At 50.8% G+C, this 20766-nt stretch overlaps 1 protein-coding gene across 2 annotated transcripts; it reads right to left on the bottom strand.

The window, feature by feature from the left end:
• Positions 1 to 19801, bottom strand: ZSCAN2 (zinc finger and SCAN domain containing 2). 2 transcript variants are annotated; one of them, XM_049614235.1, is made up of 3 exons: positions 19239 to 19801; positions 16971 to 17470; positions 1 to 1675 (listed from the first exon to the last, which is right to left on the bottom strand). In XM_049614235.1, the coding sequence occupies exons 2-3, from the start codon at positions 17359 to 17361 to the stop codon at positions 231 to 233; spliced, it is 1836 nt and encodes a 611-aa protein (XP_049470192.1). In that variant the 5' UTR covers positions 17362 to 17470; positions 19239 to 19801; the 3' UTR covers positions 1 to 230. The 2 variants fall into 2 exon arrangements, with proteins under 2 accessions (XP_049470192.1, XP_049470193.1); XM_049614236.1 differs by lacking the exon at positions 1 to 1675 and adding an exon at positions 16177 to 16839.
• Positions 19802 to 20766: the final 965 nt, after the last annotated feature.

The raw sequence follows: 20766 nt of genomic DNA, 5'->3' as shown, positions 1-20766 counted from the left end.
TGAGGCACAGAGCACCGGGACGCAGGACGCCAGTCGCGCCTGAAAAGGAAGCAGTGAGAAGACCCGACCCTCCGTCCCTGTGCCCTGTTCTGGGGGTTCGCCTGCGACCACCGAGGTGTGTTAGAGATGGCGACGGGGGAGGGCGAGGTCCCCGCAAAAGTCCCCAGAGACCGCTTAGGGAGCATGGCTCTCCCGGAGGGACCTCGGTGCCCCGGGGCCCTTCTGCCGCCTCAGCCCAGCTTGTCCTTCACGTGAGTCCTCTGATGGGTGATGAAGTTGGAGCTGTTGCTGAAGCCCTTGCCGCAGTCGGGGCACTTGTAGGGCTTCTCCCCGGTGTGGGTGCGCTGGTGGACGATGAGCACCGAGTTCCAGCTGAAGCCCTTCCCGCACTCGGGGCAGCGGTACGGCTTGTCGCCCAGGTGGGCTCGCTGGTGCATGACGAGGACCGAGCCGCGGCTGAAGCTCTTGCCGCACAGGACGCACCGGTAGGGCCTCTCGCCCGTGTGCGTCCGCCGGTGCGCCGCCAGCTGGGAGCGCTGGCCGAAGCTCTTGCCGCAGTCGCCGCAGCGGTGCGGCTTCTCGCCCGTGTGGATGCGCTGGTGCTTGACGAGGTTGGAGCTCCAGCTGAAGCTCTCCCCGCACGTCAGGCACTCGTAGGGCTTCTCGCCCGTGTGCGTGCCCTGGTGCGCGATGAGGCTGGAGCTCTGGCTGAAGCTCTTGCCGCACTCGCCGCACTTGTAGGGCTTCTCCGGCAGATGCGTCCTGCGGTGCGTGGCCAGGTTGGAGCTGCGGCTGAAGCTCTTGCCACACTCGCCGCACCGGTAGGGCTTCTCGCCGGTGTGCGTCCTGCGGTGCGTGATGAGCGCCGAGCTCTGGCTGAACCTCTGCCCGCAGTCGGGGCACCGGTAGGGCTTCTCGCCCGTGTGGATGCGCTGGTGCCGGATCAGGTTGGAGTTGTAGCTGAAGCTCTCCCCGCACTCCTTGCACGCGTACGGCTTCTCGCCGGTGTGGATGCCCTGGTGCGTGTTAAGGCTCGAGCGGTTGCCGAAGCTCTTCCCGCACTCGGGGCACGAGTAGGGCTTCTCCCCCGTGTGGGTCCGCTGGTGGGCGATGAGGTTGGGGCTCCTGCTGAAGCTCTTGCCGCACTCGGCGCACTGGAAGGGCTTCTCCCCCGTGTGGATCCTCTGGTGGGTTATGAGGTTGGCGCTCCGGCTGAAGCTCCTCCCGCAGTCCCTGCATTTGTAAGGCTTCTCCCCCGTGTGGGTGGTCTGGTGTCTGCTGAAGTTGGAGCCGTCGCTGAAGCTCTTCCCGCACTCGCCGCACTTGTAGTACTTCTCCCCCGTGTGGGTCCGCTCGTGCGTGATCAGGTGGGACTTCCGGCTGAAGGTCTTCCCACACTGCGGACACTCGTAGGGCTTCTCCCCCAGGTAGGTGCCCTGAAGGCCGATGAGCCGTCCCACCTCCCGGCCCTGGGCCGCCACCTCCCTGGGGCCCCCGGCCGGGGCCCCTCCCCGGCGCCCCCCCGGGGGGCCACGGTCTCTCTCCAAGTCGCCTTCCCAGTCAGGCCGCTGAGTGCCCGCCCCGTCGGGCCTCTCCGGCAACATCTGCCCTGATTCCGCGTCCTCGAACACATCTTGATTGCAGTTCTCCCCATCCTCGCTCTGGATCTCAAAATCTGAAACAGGGAAGAAAAACACGTTTCTTCAGTTTGTACTCAACCTCCTGTAATGATGAGGAAAGGAAAGGAAAGCAGAGTGAAATCTTTTACGAATTAAGCTTTGTTTTCAAAGCGGGCTCCACGCTTGGGGCACCTGGGTGGCTCAGTCACTTAAGTGTCCAACTTGGGGTCGGGTCACGGTCTCCCAGTCCCTGAGTTTGAGCCCCACGTGGGGCTCTGTGCTGACAGCTCGGAGCCTGAAGCCCGCTTCAGATTCTGCGTCTCCCTCTCTCTCTGTCCCTCCCCTGCTCACGCATGCTCTCTCTCTCTCTCTCTGCCACAAAAATAAACACTAAAAAAATAAAAATAAATAAAGTAGGTCCCATGCCCAATGCGGAGCTCCAACTCACAACCCTGAGATCAGGAGTCACACGCTCTACTGACTGAGCCAGCCAGGCTCCCCTAAAATTTAAACTCATGAAAATGAAGAGGCCAAGGAATACGCAAAACTTTTAAAAACCACGTGGATTTCTGGGGCGCCTGGGTAGCTCAGTCAGTTAGGTGTCCGACTTCAGCTCAGGTCATGATCTCATGGTTCGTGAGTTCGAGCCCCTCGTTGGGCTCTGTGCTGACGGCTCAGAGCCTGGAGCCGGCTTCAGATTCTGTGTCTCCTTCTCTTTCTGCCCTGCTTGCGCTTTGTCTCTCTCTGTCTCACAAAAATAAAAAAAAAAATGTTAAAAAAAAAAAAAGAAAGAAAAAAACCAGGCTGATTTCCTTTCCTTCTGATTATCTGGTTGTCAGACCTCATACCCATGTGGTAATCACCCAGAATTTCTAAGACTTAAAGATTCGGGTCCCACATCTATATCTGTTTCTCCACTGGGAAATGAAGTCAGGTGGGGATGTGAAAATCCTAATCAAGGGAAAACAACAGGGAACACAATGACCCCCAAAACTCACCAAGGTGCCATATGCCTAACAGGTGCTCAATTAAATTTGGTGAATGAATGAATACGTTTTTCATTGGTGCCGGAGAAATTTCCCTAAAATTCAGTCTCTTTTCAGGGGTGCCTGGGTGGCTTAGTTAAGCATCCAGCTCTTGGTTTCGGCTCAGGTCATGATCTCATGGTTTCATGAGTTCGAGCCCCGCGTCAGGATATTCTCTCACCCTCTCTCTCTGCCCTTTCCCCACTCACGCTGTCTCTTTCTCTCTCTCAAAAATAAATTAAAAAGCTTTAAAAAAAAGATTATATAATAATCTCATGCATCACACTATGGTGTTAATAATCTAACTAGATTTTAAGTAAGACAGACGAGATAACAGGGCCTCTGCAAAAAGGACTTCCAGGTGTCTATATAGATGACTGGAAGCAAGTGGGCAGTTAAAAGAGCCCTAAAATTTCTCTGCAGTAGAATGGACCTCCCATCGGTAATACAAAGTATCTACCTTCCAGAAACTTGTCAAACTACCGCCCAGTACTTATCAAACATTTGGGTGAAAGAAGTCATTCGGGAGGATCCCCGAAAAGACATGCATTCCCTTCCTTAACAGAGAGACTCTGAAGTCTATCCCAGGATCAAACCAGAGCAGTGGAGAGCCGTTAGCCTGGATCTCACTGTTCTGATCCTCACAGAACTGAACCGTGTGTTGATTTAATGACTCTGGCCGATAGTCACGAGCAGCCTGAGAAGCGTCATCAGAAATTAATGGCTGTCGGGAACGTTAACACTGCCAGGAAGTTGTTGGCAACACTTTTTATACCACACAATGTCCTCTTGATGAGCGAGAAGGAAATTTCCCTGTAACCGAAATTCCCAAAAGAACCACTCTCTGATCAACACATTTGTGTTTGCCTCACCCCTCTGGTTATGGCTCCCCCTCTCTGCCTTGCCTGCTTGGAGGCTTGGAGTCAAAAGCTCAGAGAAAGAATACTGGATGTTTGTCCCGCCCCCAATCTGTGTTCTTTCATCTCATTTTCCCCTCCCATTATTTTCTTTTTTGCTATAATTTCCTTGTGCCCCTTTCTTTTTTCTTTCTTTTTTCTGTTCTTTCTTCTTTTCTTTCTCCTTTCCTTCCTTCCTTCCTTCCCTCCCTCCCCTTTCTTTCTCTCTCTTTCTTTCTTTTTGGCTAATCTCCATAACGTTCCAATTTTAGTATATGTGCTACCGAAGCGAGCACCCTTGTGCAGTTTCTGTAAGCTGTCTTTAATTCTTTTTTGGAATTCTGTAGGGTACAGAAGTAAATCAATGATTTATTGATAAGGATGATAGGCTGATTATCCCTAACACCTAACTTAAGACCTCCAGAAAAGAGCAGATCCATCCAGAGCAGGGAAGACAATTAGTAAAATAATTATACAAAGTCCTAGTGACATTCCCATGACTGAAGCTAAGAAATCGTTTATTTTTTTTTTAACGTTTATTTATTTTTGAGACAGAGAGAGACAAAGCATGAACGGGGGAGGGTCAGAGAGAGGGAGACACAGAATCTGAAACAGGCTCCAGGCTCTGAGCTGTCAGTCAACACAGACCCTGACGCGGGGCTCATGAGATCATGACCTGGGCCGAAGTCGGCCGCTTAACCGACTGAGCCACCCAGGCGCCCCAGAAATCATTTATTTAAAGTTAGATGCTTGATTCCATGATTATGAGTTTCTGTAAGGTAAGGTAAATTTCCGTATGTGCACATGATCAAATCTGCCACACATCCCTCAGGGAGAACCCGGGTTCCAGCCGTGCCATCAGTCAATACTGGCTGAGACTGTATTTAAACTCACAGGTAGACATAAGGGTACATTTTATGCTCACTAACACACACTCTGCTGGTAGTGTGTGGGCCCCTACACCTGCCCTCTGGCCCCAGGTCTCCAGGGACCGGTGCATGTCCCCACGCGGCCAGGACCAGGAGTTCTGCGCGTCCTCGGCTTCCTGCAACGGTTTCCCAAGGTTCTAGCACAGAGATCTGCCATCACCACTCTTCTACAAGGTCCTCCAGGCAGACGCCCTGCCCTGGTTTATTTTCGGCAAGCCAACACTACCCAAGACATGTTTTTAAAATGACTTTAGTAGTTGTTCTCTTCTGAACAAGGACACTAGCTCATAAGCTTTTCCGCTGCCTTAAAATCAGAAGAACTGGTTGGTGTGTTCTGCAATGAGCTCAGAAGCAACAGGGAAGATGAACAGCACCCAAACTCCATTTGCAGTGAGATTAGGGAGCAGATTAATCTGCAGACACCAAAATACATACAAGGGCTTCCAAAAACAGCAGAGACTGGGCAGAGGCCGAGGAGGCAGGAAGTGAAGAGAATAAACATGGAAAGTGGGTGCGGGGGGAGTGGGGGGGGGGGGACTAAGGGCAACTGATCTCAATAAGCTCAGAAAGTCACTTCCTGAAGGTAAGGGACGCGCCCTCAAGAGCAACAGTGCATGTGGGACCTGGGCAAGCGGGGCTGGCTTCGGGAGGTCAGGTTGCAACCAGAATCACCCACATGAGCCACCTATGCAGGGAGCGTCTGTTTCTGGGAAGCGGAGAAGGAGAGAGCCTCTGACCCTCACATTAATCATGGGAATTATTCCTGAGAAGGCGACATAGGTCACGCGTTAAGACAACACTAAGCAAAGCAACTGCCCATAGGAAGGCCGGCTGCGAAGTGAACGGTCGAGAAAGCCGGAGCGGTGGCGGCAGGGCCCCGGGAGGCAGGGGAAGTCTGGAGACAAGAGGACAAGATGAGGACACAAAGGAAAAGAGGCAGATGGGAAAGCTCAGAAAGGGGGAAGGGGGACCCAAATGAGAAAAGCAGTGAAAAGAAGGGGACAGAGAAGATGAGGGGATTAAAGAGAAGGGCGGAAACGGACAAAAGGAGAGGCCACACGCACAGAACTGGAGTTAGCGAGGAAAGAGAACTAAACCAAGGAACAGGACAAACACTAAAAGTGTAACCGATGAAGCTACAAGGACCCTTGAAAGGTGCGCGGTGTCAGGAAAACCAGCCCAGAGTGGTTAGCGACGAGACAGGAGACGACAAGGCCCCAATCACTCACATGGGGGAGGAGAACCAGCTGGGCTGAGACTTCTCCACGGGGACATTCAGCGCCTCAGGCGGCAAGAGCCGCGAGGCAGCCCAGGAAAGCAAAGGTAGGCCGGGGATCTCGCGTTCAACAAAACCCCCAAGGATCAGGCCTGCAGGCAAACAGCGCTGAATCTGCACAAAGTCACAGAATGTGGGTCCTGGGAGCCCTTCTTGAAGAAACTACCAGGAGGTGAGCTTCGGTCAACCAAGAGATGAAGGCAACCCTGGAGCAAAAGGGCTGGGGATGAACGCCTGATAGCAAGTCTCACACTACTGGGGCGATTACGGTGAGAAAAGAGAACGTCAAGTTTACAGAGCGGTGCAGAAGCGATACTCTAGCCAAAATCGGGGCTGAGAGAAGGTGGCTGGGAGACGGGACGTGTTCACTGATTGCCTCATCTGGATACCCGGGAATTCAAAGCGCATCACTAAAAATTGGCAAATTGTGCACTCGAAGTGTGTCTTTATCGGTACAAAAACGGGCGCCTGGGTGGCTCGGTAGGTTAAGTGTCTGACTTCGGCTCACGTCATGATCTCGCAGTTCGTAAGTCAGGCTTTGTGCTGACAGCTCAGAGCCTAGAGCCTGGAACCTGCTTTGGATTCTGTGTCTCCCTCTCTCTCTGCCCCTCCCCTACTCGCCCTCTGTCTCTCTCAAAAATAAGTAAACATTAAAAAAAATTTTTTTAATAAATAAACATTAAGGAGCGCCTGGCTGGCCCGGTCAGTGGAGCGTGCGACTCTTGATCTCGGGGTTGTGAGTCTGAGCACCATGTTGGATGTAGAGATTACTAAAAAAAAAAAAAACTTGAAAAAATCTTAAGATTACTGACTAAAATCAGGGGTGGGGAGGAGAGGGACTATCTTTGCCAGATGTTAAAACCTATTACCAAATCTCAAGAATGAAAATATAAATTGACAATAAGACCAACAAAACAACACAGTAACTCTAGAAATAGACTCAAAGGACATGTGAATTCAGAATTTGATGCAGGTGTCACATGAAAAGACAGACGAGTAGAAGGGAAACAAGAATCCGTATAATGACTCTGGGACTTTAACGTATGATAAAGGCAGCCTCTCAAATCCGTGGAGAAGAAACACGACATTGAGTAAATGAGGCTGGACGACTGGTTAGGCCACATGCAAAAATCTGAGTTGGATCCCATACCAGGAAAAATCCCAACTAGATCGAAGATTTAAATGTAAACAAAACAAAAACAGTGTGGAACAATTAGATGAAACTATGAGAGAATTCCCTTATAATAGGAAAGCTTTTAAAAGTGATGCTGAACTTCATGTGATTATCTTCTGTCACCTCATTACACCCCCTCCCGCCGTCTGCAGCTTAAGAACCAGTCCTACCCCCCTTTACTAGACAAAGAGGCAAGACCGTGATATTCCAGGAAAGGCCAAAGGAGGGACGGGAGTTCTTTAAAAGCTGCTCTCTGACAGCAGAGAGGCACAGGAGCCATTCTGAAGGACAGAAGAGTGGCCCTTCGAGTGCTCTGCCTTCACAAGGGCCTCCACGGGAAACACTATCACCGAGGTGGGAAGGATGAAGGATCCTGGCCCCTTCCGAGCATCTCCTCAAGAAAGACGGGCACGGGTGAAGTCAAAAGAGTACAAAGTAGGGGTGTCCGGGTGGCTCAGTCAGTTAAGCGCCCAAGTCTTGACCTCAGCTCAGGTCTGGATCTCAGGGTCGTGAGTTCAAGCCCCGCGCTGGGTTCCACGCTGGGTTCCACACGCTGGACATGCAGCCTACTCAAAAAAAAAAGTACAAAGTAGAGTGCATTTGAGCTCAGGCAGCTCCCTCCTTTTTTTTATTGGTGGCCAATGAAGAGCATGAAGATTCAGAAACGGCTAGGTCAGATGCACGGGGAGTGTCTTCACCAACACGTGATGCGTGGGGCGGGAAGAGCCGGTCCGGGCTGGGAATTTTCTTTCCAAAGGAACCTCACGAGTCGACGTCGTATCTTCTATTATAAGATGCCAAGAGGAGCATATTCTGCGGATGTGGCTGCAAAGAGGGAGGCTGGCGGGAAGGAAGGAGGATGTGGTAGGAAGGCCCAGATCTCCAGGACAGAAAACTCCAGAGATGAGTCAGGTGTTAAGGAAAGAAGGAAGAGAGGGTCACATTTTCTAAATAACTTCTCTCCCCTAAAACTACTGAAGTAGCAAAGAAGTTCCTTTATCTATGTGGAGACTTTAAAACGAAGGTTTTGGACTGTCCTGTGCAGTTTAAGAACTGATGAGCCTCACACACACTCTTTATTCAGATTATGCCATTTTCAGACAGTGTGAAGTACTATGAAAGCAATAAAATAGGGTTAATGTGAAAGCCAGCGACCAGAGGGCCCCTCTGAGAAGCTGATATCTGGCCAAGATGGGACCATTTGGTCTAACTGACTTTTTCTTTTTTGATATTTATTTATTTGGGGGGCGGGGGATGAAGAGAGAGAGGGAGACAGAGGATCTGAAGCTGGCTCTGTGCTGACAGCAGAGAGCCCAACATGGAGCTCGAACTCACAAACCGTGAGATCATGACCTGAGTCCAAGTCGGACACTGAACCGACTGAGCCACCTAGGTGCTCCTCTGAATGACTTTTTTTTTTTGTAAAAAAAGAAAAAAATTTTTTTAACGTTTATTTATTATTGAGAGACAGAGAGACACAGAGCATGAGCAGGGGAGGGGCCGAGAGATGGAGAGACACAGAATCTGAAACAGGCTCCAGGCTCTGAGCTGTCAGCACAGAGCCCAATGCGAGGCTCGAACTCACGAGCCGCGAGATCATGACCCGAGCCGAAGTCGGACGCTTAACCGACTGAGCCACCCAGGCGCCCCTGAATGACTTTTTCTTAAATAAACTTTACGCACAATGTGGGGCTCAAACTCATGACCCTGATATTAAGGGTTGCATGCTTCAGCAGCTGAGCCAGCCATGTGCCCCTCCTCCAACTGACCTTAACAGTTATCTATACAGTATCGACCCAGTTGATTTATTCATATGCTTCACTGTAAACACAATTAGCAAGCTTGTTCCTCTTGGACATAGCGCTTAATTACCCACTTACTAACAGCGCCATATATATTTGTCTGTGACTAACTTCAGGTTTTAGAAAGTATAAAAAGATTGTCAAAAATGCACCCCTGAGGGGCGCCTGGGTGGCTCAGTCAGTTAAGCATCTGACTTCGGCTCAGATCATGATCTCGCAGTTCGCGAGTTCTAGCCCCGCATGGGGCTCTGCGCTGACAGCTCGGAACCTGGGGCCTGCTTCGGATTCTGAGAGTGTGTGTCTCTCTCTGTCCCTCCCCTGCTTGTGCACACCTGCTCTTTCTCTCTCTCAAAAATAAATAAATAACATAAACCTTTTGAAAAATGCATCCCCAAGACAGACTTCAAATTTATGGTTCTCTCCCCGTGCGCTGCTGGTGGGAATGTAAAATCACGCAGCCACTATGGAAAACAGTGTGGCGGTTCCCCCCAAAAATTAAACACAGGATCACCACATGATCTAATAATTCTACATCTGGATCTTTACCCAAAAGAACTGGAAGCAGGGACACAAACAGGTATTCTGACATCCATGTTCATGCATTACTCATAACAACCAAATGTTGAAAACAACCCACACATCTATCAACAAATGAGCGAACGAAATATTATTCGACCTTGCAAAGGAATAAAACTCTGACCCATGCTTCTACACGGATGAACCCTGAGGACATTGTGCTAAATGGAGTAATAAGCCGGACACAAAAAGGTAAATGTTGTGTGATTCCTCTATATGAGGTTCCTGGAGGAAGCTTATCATAGGGGCAGAAAGGACAATGGTTGCCAGGGGCCGCGGGGGAAGAAGGAATGGGGTGTTACTGTTCAATGCGCACAGAGTTGCAGCTCGAGAAAAGGAAGAAGTTCTGAAGATGAATGATGGTGGTGACAGTTGTACCACAATATGAATATATCTAATGTCACTGAAGTGTACACATAAAAGTGATTAAAACGGCGGGCCACCTGGGTGGCTCAGTCGGTTGGGCGTCCGACATTGACTCAGGTCATGATCTCATGGTCGTGGGGTCGAGCCCTGTGTCAGGCTCTGTGCTGACAGCTCAGAGCCTGGAAGCCTGTTTCACATTTGTGTCTCCCTCTCTCTCTCTCTCTCTGCCCCTCCCCCACTCGCGTTCTGTCTCAGTCTCTCAAAAATAAATGAACATTAAAAAAAATTTTTTTATGGTTAAAATGGCAAATTTTATATTCTGTAAATTTTATCACACTAAAAAAAAAGAATATATGGCTCACCTCTATCAAATTTAAAATAGGTGACATTACCTCCTAATTCTGAAGTTATTTTTATTTTTTTTTTAATTTTTTTTTAATGTTTATTTTTATTATTTTTGAGACAGAGAGAGACAGAGCATGAACGGGGGAGGGGCAGAGAGAGAGGGGGAGACACAGAATCGGAGGCAGGCTCCAGGCTCTGAGCCATCAGCCCAGAGCCCGACGCGGGGCTCGAACTCACGGACCGCGAGATCGTGACCTGAGCCGAAGTCGGACGCTTAACCCACTGAGCCACCCAGGCGCCCCTGAAGTTAATTTTAAAAGATTAAATAAACTCTCAGAAAGGCAGAGAATTCTCAGAAACATGCTATTAAGTTTCAGATGGTCCAGTAGGCAAAAGAATAGTATCTTGTTGTAATGAGTATTTCCCTGATCATTCCTAAAGTTGAACATCTGGTTTCATAAAGTTACAATTTACTTTTCATTTCTAAATTGCCCGTTCATATCTTTTATTTATTAATTTTGAGAGAGAGAGAGAGAAAGAGCTCACATGCATGAGCTGGGGAGGGGCAGAAAGAAGGAGAGAGAGTCCCATGCAAGCTCCAAGCTGATAGCTCCACTGGGGGTGTGTGTGGGAGCCTCGATCCCGTGACCCACGAGACCATGACCTGAGCCGAAATCAAGAGTTAGACGCTCAACCGACTGAGTCACCCATGCACACCCCCGACCATGCATATCTCTTAATTACCTTTCATTGTTCTGGGTTGACTCTTCTTATGATTACGGAACCTCTCACAGATCAAGGATCTTGGGCGCTTATCTGCTACACCGCAGACTTTGCTGCAAATATTTCCAGCTGGTGCACTGTTTTTTAACTTTGTGCATAGTACCTTTTTTACACAAAGGACTTTTCTGTTTTCCTGTGTCCAATCCATCTTTGAAGATTGCTGTCTTGCTTAAGAAGGCCTTCTCCACCACAAGATTATAAAAAGATTCTCCTACGTGTCATGCCAGGTCTTTTAGAGTAGAGAGCTAGAATCCATCTGGACTTTATTTTTGTCACTTGTGAGGCAGTATCTATTTCTGTGTAAGTTATGAAATGAGGATCCAATGTTAGTTTTTTCAAAATGGCGAGACCACCGTCCAAATACCATTCACTAAACAGTTCTCGAATTGCCATATGACCTTTTTCTTCCCTTCTGGGTTACTGAACAAAAGCTGCAGGCCAAGCTCAGGCGAAAGCAATGGTTCCTGGATTTTCCCACCCAGGACACAGGCTCTAGACTCACGTGCACAGCACATCCCCGCTGGGGTTCAAGGGCCGTGCGTGACCCCTGCCTGGCCAGACGCCTCCTCTTTCTCTCTCACACCAGGAAGCATAACACAGCGAGTGTGCGGAAAACCGCTATCACTAGGGAGATAAACCTGAATTTACTGTGATTCATTTACAACAATGAAATAAATTAGTCACAGGCTTTGGCACTTTAGCATGGGTTAGGCTTCAAATTCTGGTAAAGCCCCTCCCACCTGACTGCGACACACCAGTGCCTCAACACCACCGTCAGAGCCATTGGTCGAAAACGCAGGCGTTGACTGGGCTACAGCTTGGGGCCCAGTCGGGCTCCCCCCATCGGAGCGCCGTCCTGGCAAGCCTGGCAGGAACCTGCTCACGCCTGAGCGACTGGGAGCGCTGTTTCTGTCCCTCCTGCACTCTGGCCGCTTGAAAGCTTAACCGCTGATAAAACCGGCAGTGAGCTCGGTTAGCAGTTTAAACGAGTGACTGCCGAACATCCTACAGGTATGACATTCCGTCTAAGAGCTCTGTGTGGTACACATTTCAGGTATTTACGTGAATTACAGGTGATTTTTGTTTTGAGGCTGAGAATCGTAGCTTTATTTATTTTTTTACCTTTTAATGTTTGCTTATTTTTGGGAGACAGAGAGACACAGGGTTGAGTGGGAGAGGGACAGAAAGGGAGGGAGACACAGACTCCGAAGCCGGCTCCAGGCTCCGAGCTGTCAGCACAGAGCCCGACATGGGCTCAGACCCACAAACTGCGATATTGTGATCTGAGCCGAGGTCAGCCGCTCAACCGACTGAGCCACCCAGGCGCCCCAAGAATCGTGGCTTTAAAAAGACAGACACCTTCTCTGCTCTCCTTCTTAAGAAAAACGAATGTATTTGCTCTGTTGTCATAAAGGGAGCATTTTGCTGTGGCAGAAAACTCAGAATAGGTCACCTGTTGCCTGTGCTCAAAAGCCAGATGATTCTAAAGATGGCTGGAGAGGTCAGCTGTGACTCTGGCTCGACTGTTGGACAAGAGTAGGTCTGAAGCGGACAACCTCCAATGCTCTCTAAGCCAGAGCAGTGCCTCTCAAACTTCCAAGTGCAGACGAACCACCTGGAGATCTCGAATGCAGATTTGGCTTCACTTGGGTTGGGGTGAGACTGAGTGTATCTTTCTAACAAGCACCGGGTGATTCCAGTATCTTTGGTCCACGGACCACACTTTGAGGAACCAGGCTCTAAGCAGTGGTTCTGAAATTTTGCTGCATCTTAGGACCACTCGGGAGCTTTCAAAACTTCCTTGCCTGGGCCACACCTCATGGCAACTAAATCAGAAAATCAGAATCCCTGGGAGTGGGCTCTGGGACCCCAAGTGGTTCCCAAGTGTGGTCAAGTTTGAGAACCAGAGGTGTAGCATGGTGGCCCGCGAAGTGGAGACAGCATCAGGATCGCTCGGGGGGCTTGTTAAACCCCCCATGCTCAAAGTTTCCGGTTCCATCGGTCCGGGGTGGGGCCCAGGAATTTCGTTTCTAACACATTTCCAGATGACGCTGATGCTGCCGGTCCAGGGACCACACATTGCACTAATGGTCAGAGGACTGATCTATGAGGAATTTATCCATCTTGAGCCCAATAATTTCCCTTTGCTCCCCTCTCATGTCAGCAGTCTCTTTTTTGGGTGATGGAGCTTCTGTGGGATAAAATCTATGTATCAGGAGAGAAGCATTTCCCCTTTCCTCTGATGTAGCACCAACACTGTAGTGAGGAGTCTGGGGAAGGCCACCGTGGCATGAGTCCGCCGGTCTGCAGGCTCCAACAGTGTCTGCTTACCTCTTACAGAAAGTTGGATGAAACCTGGGTAGAGCAATTACAGAACAGCACCGGGTCAAACTGCCTCAATTCTACAGTGGCTAGGGGCGCCGGGGGGGCCTAGTTGGTTGAGTGTCCCAACTTCGGTTCAGGTTGTGATCTCACAGTTGGTGAGTCCGAGCCCTGAGTCGGGCTCGCTGCTGCCAGCACAGAGCCTGCTTCAGATTCTCTGTCTCCCCCTCTCTCTGTTCCTTACCCCGCTTCCGCACTCTCAAAAATAAATAAACATTTAAAAATATAAAAATAAAACAAAAGCTTAGCACGGCTTCCTCAAGGAGAGGCAGAAAGCCTGGAATGAAGAAGCTGTCTGCCTCCTTCGTGGACTGTGCAGGGGAGCGTCTCCACACCTGCAGATGGGCAGGAAGGATTTACTTATTCATACCAATAACACTTCGTGAGTTCCCATTGTGAGTGGGGCACTGTGCACAGTGCTGAGGGAGAAGGGAGGGAAGGAAGGAAGGAAGGAAGGAAGGAGGGAAAGACAGAAGGAAGGAAGGAAACGAAAGGAAGGAAGGGTAGGACGGAGGGAGGGAAAGGAAAGGTAAGAGGTTCCATGCCTTCTGGGATTTTATAGGTTCCTAGGAGAACTAAGTCAACCCTTCACATAACTGGAAAACAACATGGAACATAATCAAAAGCTAAAGGACAAGAGGGTTCCAAACGCCCTGGGGGAGATGGTTTCTGGAAGAGATGATCAGGGACGCTCTTGGGTGGCTGGACCTAGGGACAGGAAGAGGGACCAGAAGTAAGGACAGCTTTATGGAGGGTATCTCCAAGGGTATGCAGTCAAACGACTCCCGTGGTTTTCTCACACAGGGACAGGACAAAGCCATTCCAACTCAAAATTCAGGAGCACAGATGAATGCTAGAAAGCACCAGCTACGTTCAAGGAACAGCAAGATCTGGTGTGAATGGAGCAGGGGCAGTGACATGATGACCGAGGGCAGCCGCAGGGCAGGTCACACAAAGCCCCGATCCCGGGCCGGAGAAAGAGGTTGTGCTGGATTTGGAGACACGGGGGAACTCACGACGAGTTTTCAGCAGGAGAGCGCCCGATCACTCAGGTGGGACTGGAACAGGGGCAGGGACGGGGAGGAAGCCATGCCTCCTACGGGGGTGCCGGTGAGAAATACCAAGGACCTGGCTCAGGGCTGTGAATGGGGACGAAAGTGTCCTTGGGAAACACAAGGAGAGATGAGTGTTACCACCTCAGCTATTCACACAAGTCCTGTCTTAACTGAACTTATAAGAACCTTCAAATGGGAGTACCTAGATGTGCCTGGTAGTGAAACATTAAATAACCACTGTCTAACCAGGCCTCGCAATGTCCGGTGCTGGATAAACGTGTCCAAAGGTCCCGAGCTGCACAAACAGAACGAGGGCAAGTGGTCTTACGCTGAATAAATGAGAAAGGACGGAGATGATCACAGGTGTACCTCTGAGTAATCACCGGGAGGGGGGGCGACGGGGGCAGGCGACTTTGTGAAATGAATGGAGACCAACAAAGCCGATCGCAAGGGCAGAAGACAGAGGACCGAAGAACCCATCTTGGATGTTCTGGGGCTGATAAGAGGCACAGAGCCCTGCAGCAAGCCAGGTGGGGAGGGTCGTAGCAGGGGGTGCCTGTAACCACCTCAGACACCTGCCGAGACCTGACCCTCTGCTTTGTGACTTCCCCAACTAAACAACCCAGGGGTCACTCCTCAGCCCTCAACCCCTCTGGCCTCTCCACAGCCTCAGACTGAAGAGCCTGAAGTTCATCACAAGCTTGTCACATCTGTCAAGAGACAGGTAAGTTTTTAGGATATGGAGACAAATTTTTGGTTTTGTTTTCTTAAATAGGAAGAGTAAAATCAAAAGTTATTTTTCAGGGCCAAAGAAACTCAGGTACTTCGCTTCAAATAAAACCTACCGAACACGAGGGTGTTCACTTTCAAGTGCCCCCGTCTCTGTAAAGACAGCTTTCATACTATTCTTCCTTTCGGGTCTTATACTCTAATATAAACTTCTGCCTGCTGCTCAAAAAACAAAACAACGCGAAAGAAAAAAACTACGAAACACACACGGAAGCACACAGACCAGAGCGCGAATCCCGGCCCCAGCACTTGGCAGCTGTGTGCGACACCGACTAAGGCCTTGACCTTGCGGAGCTTCCATTTCCTCATCTGCGACAGGACAGCCGCCCCCAGGATTGCCAGTGAGATGGCCACGTAAGGTGCCCAGGGCAGGGCTGGGCTCACAGTGGGCCCTTGACATCAGCCCCTTTCTCCAAAAGACAGCTTTACTCGTACCTCCCACGTCCCTAGGCATCGTCACAACCTCTGCTCCCAAACCACCTTCCTTTCCTTCTCTTCTCTTCTCTTCTCTCCCAGTCTTCTGAATCCTGCGGACTAGACACCTCTGAGTCAGCCCCCTTTGTCTTAGTCCTCGCCTGCGTCCGCTCTTCCCAAACCCTCGCTGGGAACTATCGCTTTGCACCACGTCTGTGATGAAACGCTTAAGAACGTGAACCGTGTCCTCAGACCCATGAGTTCGAATCCTGACTTGTCCTTGTACTCACTGCGTGATCTTCGGGGAGTCACTCAGTTTCTCTGGTGATAACAATCCCGCTTCTCTCCCAAGATGGTGAAGGGTCTGTGAGTTTTGCATCGTAGATACCAGGCGCAGGGCCCGGACCAGAAAAGACTCCATAAACGCTAACCAGTGTTACTCTCAGTTCACCTTAGGTGTGTCCGGTCTCCTCCCCTTCTCCAGCTGTCCCCACCTCAGCCCAGCCAAGGCCCGGCTGTTGTCCTGTCCCCAGCGTCTCCCTACTCGAATCAAACCTACTTCCTGTTGCCAGACTCCGCTTCCTCCCATGCTTGGGCTCTAGTTCGAGAACCTGCTGAGGCCAGCGACATCCAGTCCAAGCCCACCCTGCCCCCGTGCTCCACATCCTACCACTTCCTAAAAACACACTTTCTACTCCAACCAGCGGGCCTCCCTTACTGTCACCTGAACCAGCGAGCTTCGTGCCAACCCCTCCCCGCCGCCCTGCACCTTTTCCAAATTCCACTCCAGCCGACGACCTCCTGCTCCAGCCCCACATCCTCCCTGACCTCTCCCGTCCTCTGCTCTCTCTGAACGTCTACGGTTCTGGGCAGTGCAAAGGCAGCCACGATCGACGGGTCCTGGAGCAGCCTAAAGGAAGGCATTTGGTAAGCAGGGAGCTCAGTCCACAACCGAAGCCCCGAACGGAGACAGAGTAGTGAAATGGCATGTCCACGTCCCAGAAGGTATCGCTAACACGGGAGACAAGTATGTTAACTGTTGCCAAGAGCACGGGATGACTTTAACAGACAGTTCCTAGGCATTAGCTGGCTTACTCGTCACTGATCTTGGTTTCATAAAAATAATCACTCTTTGAACGTAGGATTATCTGGTTTTTCTAATTGCTGGCACTTCAAATATTTGAACATGTATTGCACAACCAAGGGAAGGTGCCAAGGGGGGTGGTTTACTCGGTCTCCAGCCGCCCTCCTCCCCCACCTCCACCGGCTTCCCACCCTCGCCAAATAAGCACAGACATAAAAACTGCGCTTACTGCACAGACAGAGCTCCGAGCGTAGTCCTGTGAAATTCTGGAACTGTCACTGCACACAACAAGGGCGTTAAACGGGGTGACAGCGTTCTGACCGCCTGCAGACAGAGCAGGAGAATGGGCTGCACCGGGCTCCGTCCTGGACGCCACGTTCTCCTCTGCCACAAACACCACACTCCCCCTCGTCGGAGGCATGTGCCCACCCTCCCGGTGAGGCCCAGCGTCTTACCACCGTCCCGAAGGGTCTGCGTCAGGTCCTCCACCAGGGCCACGGCCTCCTCGCCGCTTTCGGGCCGGTGCTCTTGCAGCCAGGCCTGGATTTCTCTGGGGAGCACCGTCAGCATCTGTTCCTTGGTGTGCACCTCCGGCCTCAGCCAGCGCCGACAGAGCTCCCGAAGGCGGCCAAGCGCACCCTGAGGCCCTCCAGCAGCCTCCCCGTGGGGGCTGCCCTTGCCGGCGCTCTCGGACTCAGGGCCATCCTCCTGAAGTACAGCTTCCTGCACCCAAGAGTCGTCCTCCAGGATCATGGTGGTGACCTCCTCCTGTTCATCTTCCTCGTGAGGTGCCTGGACCAAGGGGCTCAAGGGAGTGCTTACTCTCGGCCCCTCTGCAGCCATCATCCACCTTCCCGAGGCAATCCCGCAGGCTTCGAGCCTTGAACGTCAGTCTTCTAGAGCCAGGCTCGTCTGAGAAGACACCTCCGTCCTCAAATTTCCACAAGTTGTCTGGCTGAGAAATGAGAAAAGGGAACCACAATCAATAAGCAGACTGTCCTACAGGGATCTAACTCACAGCAGCCCAGGTCAGGCCACCAAGTGATTCTCGTCCACAGATCAACACAAGTTTCCTGCCTCTCTTAAAGGAAAAACGGCTTATTCCTGAAAACTTTTCTACGGCAAAAGATGAATCACAAGCACAAAAAACAAGCACTTTTCTTTCCAAAAGCAGGAGTATCAGAAATCCAAAGCCCTCCGAAGAACCCAAGACTGAGTTACTCTGCCCTGAATCAGTTCAAACTTGGTGCGGAATGACCTTGACCTAACACACAACTTAGTCACTTAACTTCAGGGACCATCCTTCTTACGGGGACATCTTCAGGATTGGCAATGGATCAGGTGTGAAGATACTGTGAGCCTTGCTGGAAGGAAGGCAATACCTTAACTGCATTATTACCATAGAAGTATGAAGTTTTAAAAAATAAACAGCAATGCTTCGATTAAAATTATAAATGAGAAAAGAAAGTATGAAGTTTTAAAATGTTCATTCTCCTCAATGCAGACTCGGCCCCTCAGGAATTTATCTTTAAAAATATTCATCTTTGTAAAGAAAAATATATTTGCAAGGAAACAAAACCGTGGCATTGTTCCTAATTGCAAAACAAACCTGACGTTTTAAAAATCCAGCAGCAGAGGAATAGTTAGTGAATTATGTCACAGCCACACAGTAAAATATATTTACTTTATGCCAATTTTTTAAAAAATATGCTGATTTAATAATGGTTACCTTGGGGCAGGGGTACTGACTGAGAAGGGGCTCAAAAAAGCCTTTGGGGTGCTGGAAACGTTCTACACCTTGATTTGATGATGGTTGCACAAAACATACATATGAAATCTCAGATGTGTGCATTCTGCTGTAGTTTCAAATATTTTTAAAAATTATGCTGACAAAGATTATTATTAACCATTAATAATCTGGGATAATCTTCATAAATATGAAAATTATGGAAAAAAACACACCTAGCAAAACAGAAACACTAGACAAAGTATGACCCCAAATCCCTTTAAAAATGAACACGTACACAAGGCAAAAAACAAAACAAAACAAAAACTTGGGACGTTAATTACACAAGATGTTGAGGGCAGTGAAATTACCACTCAAAGACTATAAAAGGGAAAATTATTCTTTAAAAATCATTACTATATCGTAAAGACTCATATAACAACCCCCCCCCCCCCCCCCCCCCAGAAAAAGGGAAAACTGGGAAGGAAAAACTAAAAAAAAAAAAAAAGAAGAAGAAGAAGAAGGAAAAAAAGAAGAAAGCTAGTGGGAACACTGAAGCTCTCAATGTGTTATTTACCAAAGGGCTAGAAGAGGCACAGGTATAACAGAAGTCCTGCTTGGGAGCCCGGGAAAACTGCACCCGGTGAGCTCATTCGCTTTCGGACCCGGGCAAGACACGCCCCCTCGGAAGCTCAGTTTCCCCATCCGTGAAACCAGGAGCTGAGCGGGATGCCGTCCAGCGTGCCTTCCAGTCCCAATCCCGCGCCCCCGGCTGAACTTGCAGGCAGCTCACCGCCCGCGAGCAACGTCCGGGTGCTTTCGCCGAGCGGACCCCAGGCGTCCCACCCTGGGACCCCGGCCCACTGTCGCGGACAGCGCCCCCGACGCCCCTCCCCCAGCAGGACTGCCCGCACTGGCTCCAGGCCCGTTATTCCCTTGCTGCGGGCTAGCTACTTCCCCGGCCCGCGCCGCTCTCGGCCCGTCTCTCCCGGCTCACCTCTCGGGAGACCAGATCGGGCTTCCGCAGCCACTCCGCACGCAAAAGCGCCCCCGGGCACAACACGACCCCTCCGGATCCACCGCGGCTCGAGCCCGAGGGGCACCGAGAACAATGGACGGGAGAGGCCCGCCCCCCACCGCGCTTATTGGCCGCCGAGAACGGCCCCTGGAAATCCTGCTCTTCTACTGGTTCTCCTGAGGCGGCCGAGGGGGGGAGGCTGGGCCGAGGGCATTGTGGGAGTCGTAGTCCACAGCGGCGGCCCGGGCCGCGGGCTGGGAGCGCCGCTCAGCGTGGACGGCCCTGGCAGTGCGGCAGGCCAATCCGCGGACCGGCCCTCAGGACCCCAGGGTGGACCAGAGCTGTGACCTGATGCGGGTCATTTCACTTCCCGAAGGCCTCCGCGTACTTGCCTATAAAAAATGAAAGTTGTGCGGAGGGGACTGCGTGGCAAGGCATGTTGTTAGGCGCCTCCGAAGGCTGTGCCCGGAGCAGGCGGGAGTCCGCCCGGGAAAAGCACCCCCCTCCCCGCGGCTGCCCGAGCCCGGCGCCCCCTCCCTCAACCTGCAAGTCCACGGACGCACCTGGCCTCGGCACACCCCTTTGTTTTCGCACGTGGCGTTCCTGCTGGAGGCAAGTCCCCGCCTCTTCTGCCACCGAAGAACTCCCTTCTTTGGTCCACCTGGTCTTCTCGGAGCCTGCCCCATCATCACCTCCCCGGGCGCGGACGCCGCGCCCAGCACACCTGTTCCGCGGCTCGGTGTCAGTCACCGACGCCCGCGCCGCTCACCGTGGGTCTCAGCCCTGGGAGGTGAGAGTGGGAGATCCGCCTCTGTCCTTCCCACAGTTGGCGCCCTCGAAGAAAGGACTGCCCCAACACCGCCTGCAGGTGAGAAACCGTCTGGAAACCCAAGGGGGCAATATGAGGATGGAAACAAACACGCTGTCAGTGGTCTGTGATAACGACAATTGTGAGTGCTTTTATTATGCAGACCAGTCACTGGAGGCGCACAAGCAAATGACTACATTTGTTGCTTTAATTTTTAATTTATGTTTCATTTCATATTTATGAAAATTTCATGAGTAGTTGAAAGATGTTTTATGTTTCTCTGGATAATTTTAATCTCCTTTTCTGTGAACTGAGAGATACCAGTGGAGAATATCTTCCCATGGTTTTTTTTTTTTTTTTCTTTTTCTTTTGATCCAATAGTTAAGATACAATGTTCTATGTTTCAGGTGTACAATATATGGCTTCAACGATTCCATACATTACTCAGCGCTCATCACGACAACGCACACCCTTTTTTAGAAGAGTTTTTTTTAAGCGTATTTATTTTGAGAGAGAGAGAGAGAGAGGAGGGGAAGGGCAGAGAAGGCCGGGAGAGAATCCCAAACAGGCTCCATGCTGTGAGTGCACAGCCCAACTCCGGGCTTGAACTCGCTTGAACTCAACAGCCATGAGATCATGACCTGAGTCAAAATCAGGAGTCGGCACTTAACCAAGGCTCCCCATAACAAGTGCACTCTT

Source organism: Panthera uncia (genome assembly GCF_023721935.1).
Source record: "Panthera uncia isolate 11264 chromosome B3 unlocalized genomic scaffold, Puncia_PCG_1.0 HiC_scaffold_2, whole genome shotgun sequence".
Taxonomy (NCBI): Eukaryota; Metazoa; Chordata; class Mammalia; order Carnivora; family Felidae; genus Panthera; species Panthera uncia.
Note: the sequence above shows the minus strand (reverse complement) of the source record. Positions and strands in the feature narration are given on the sequence as shown.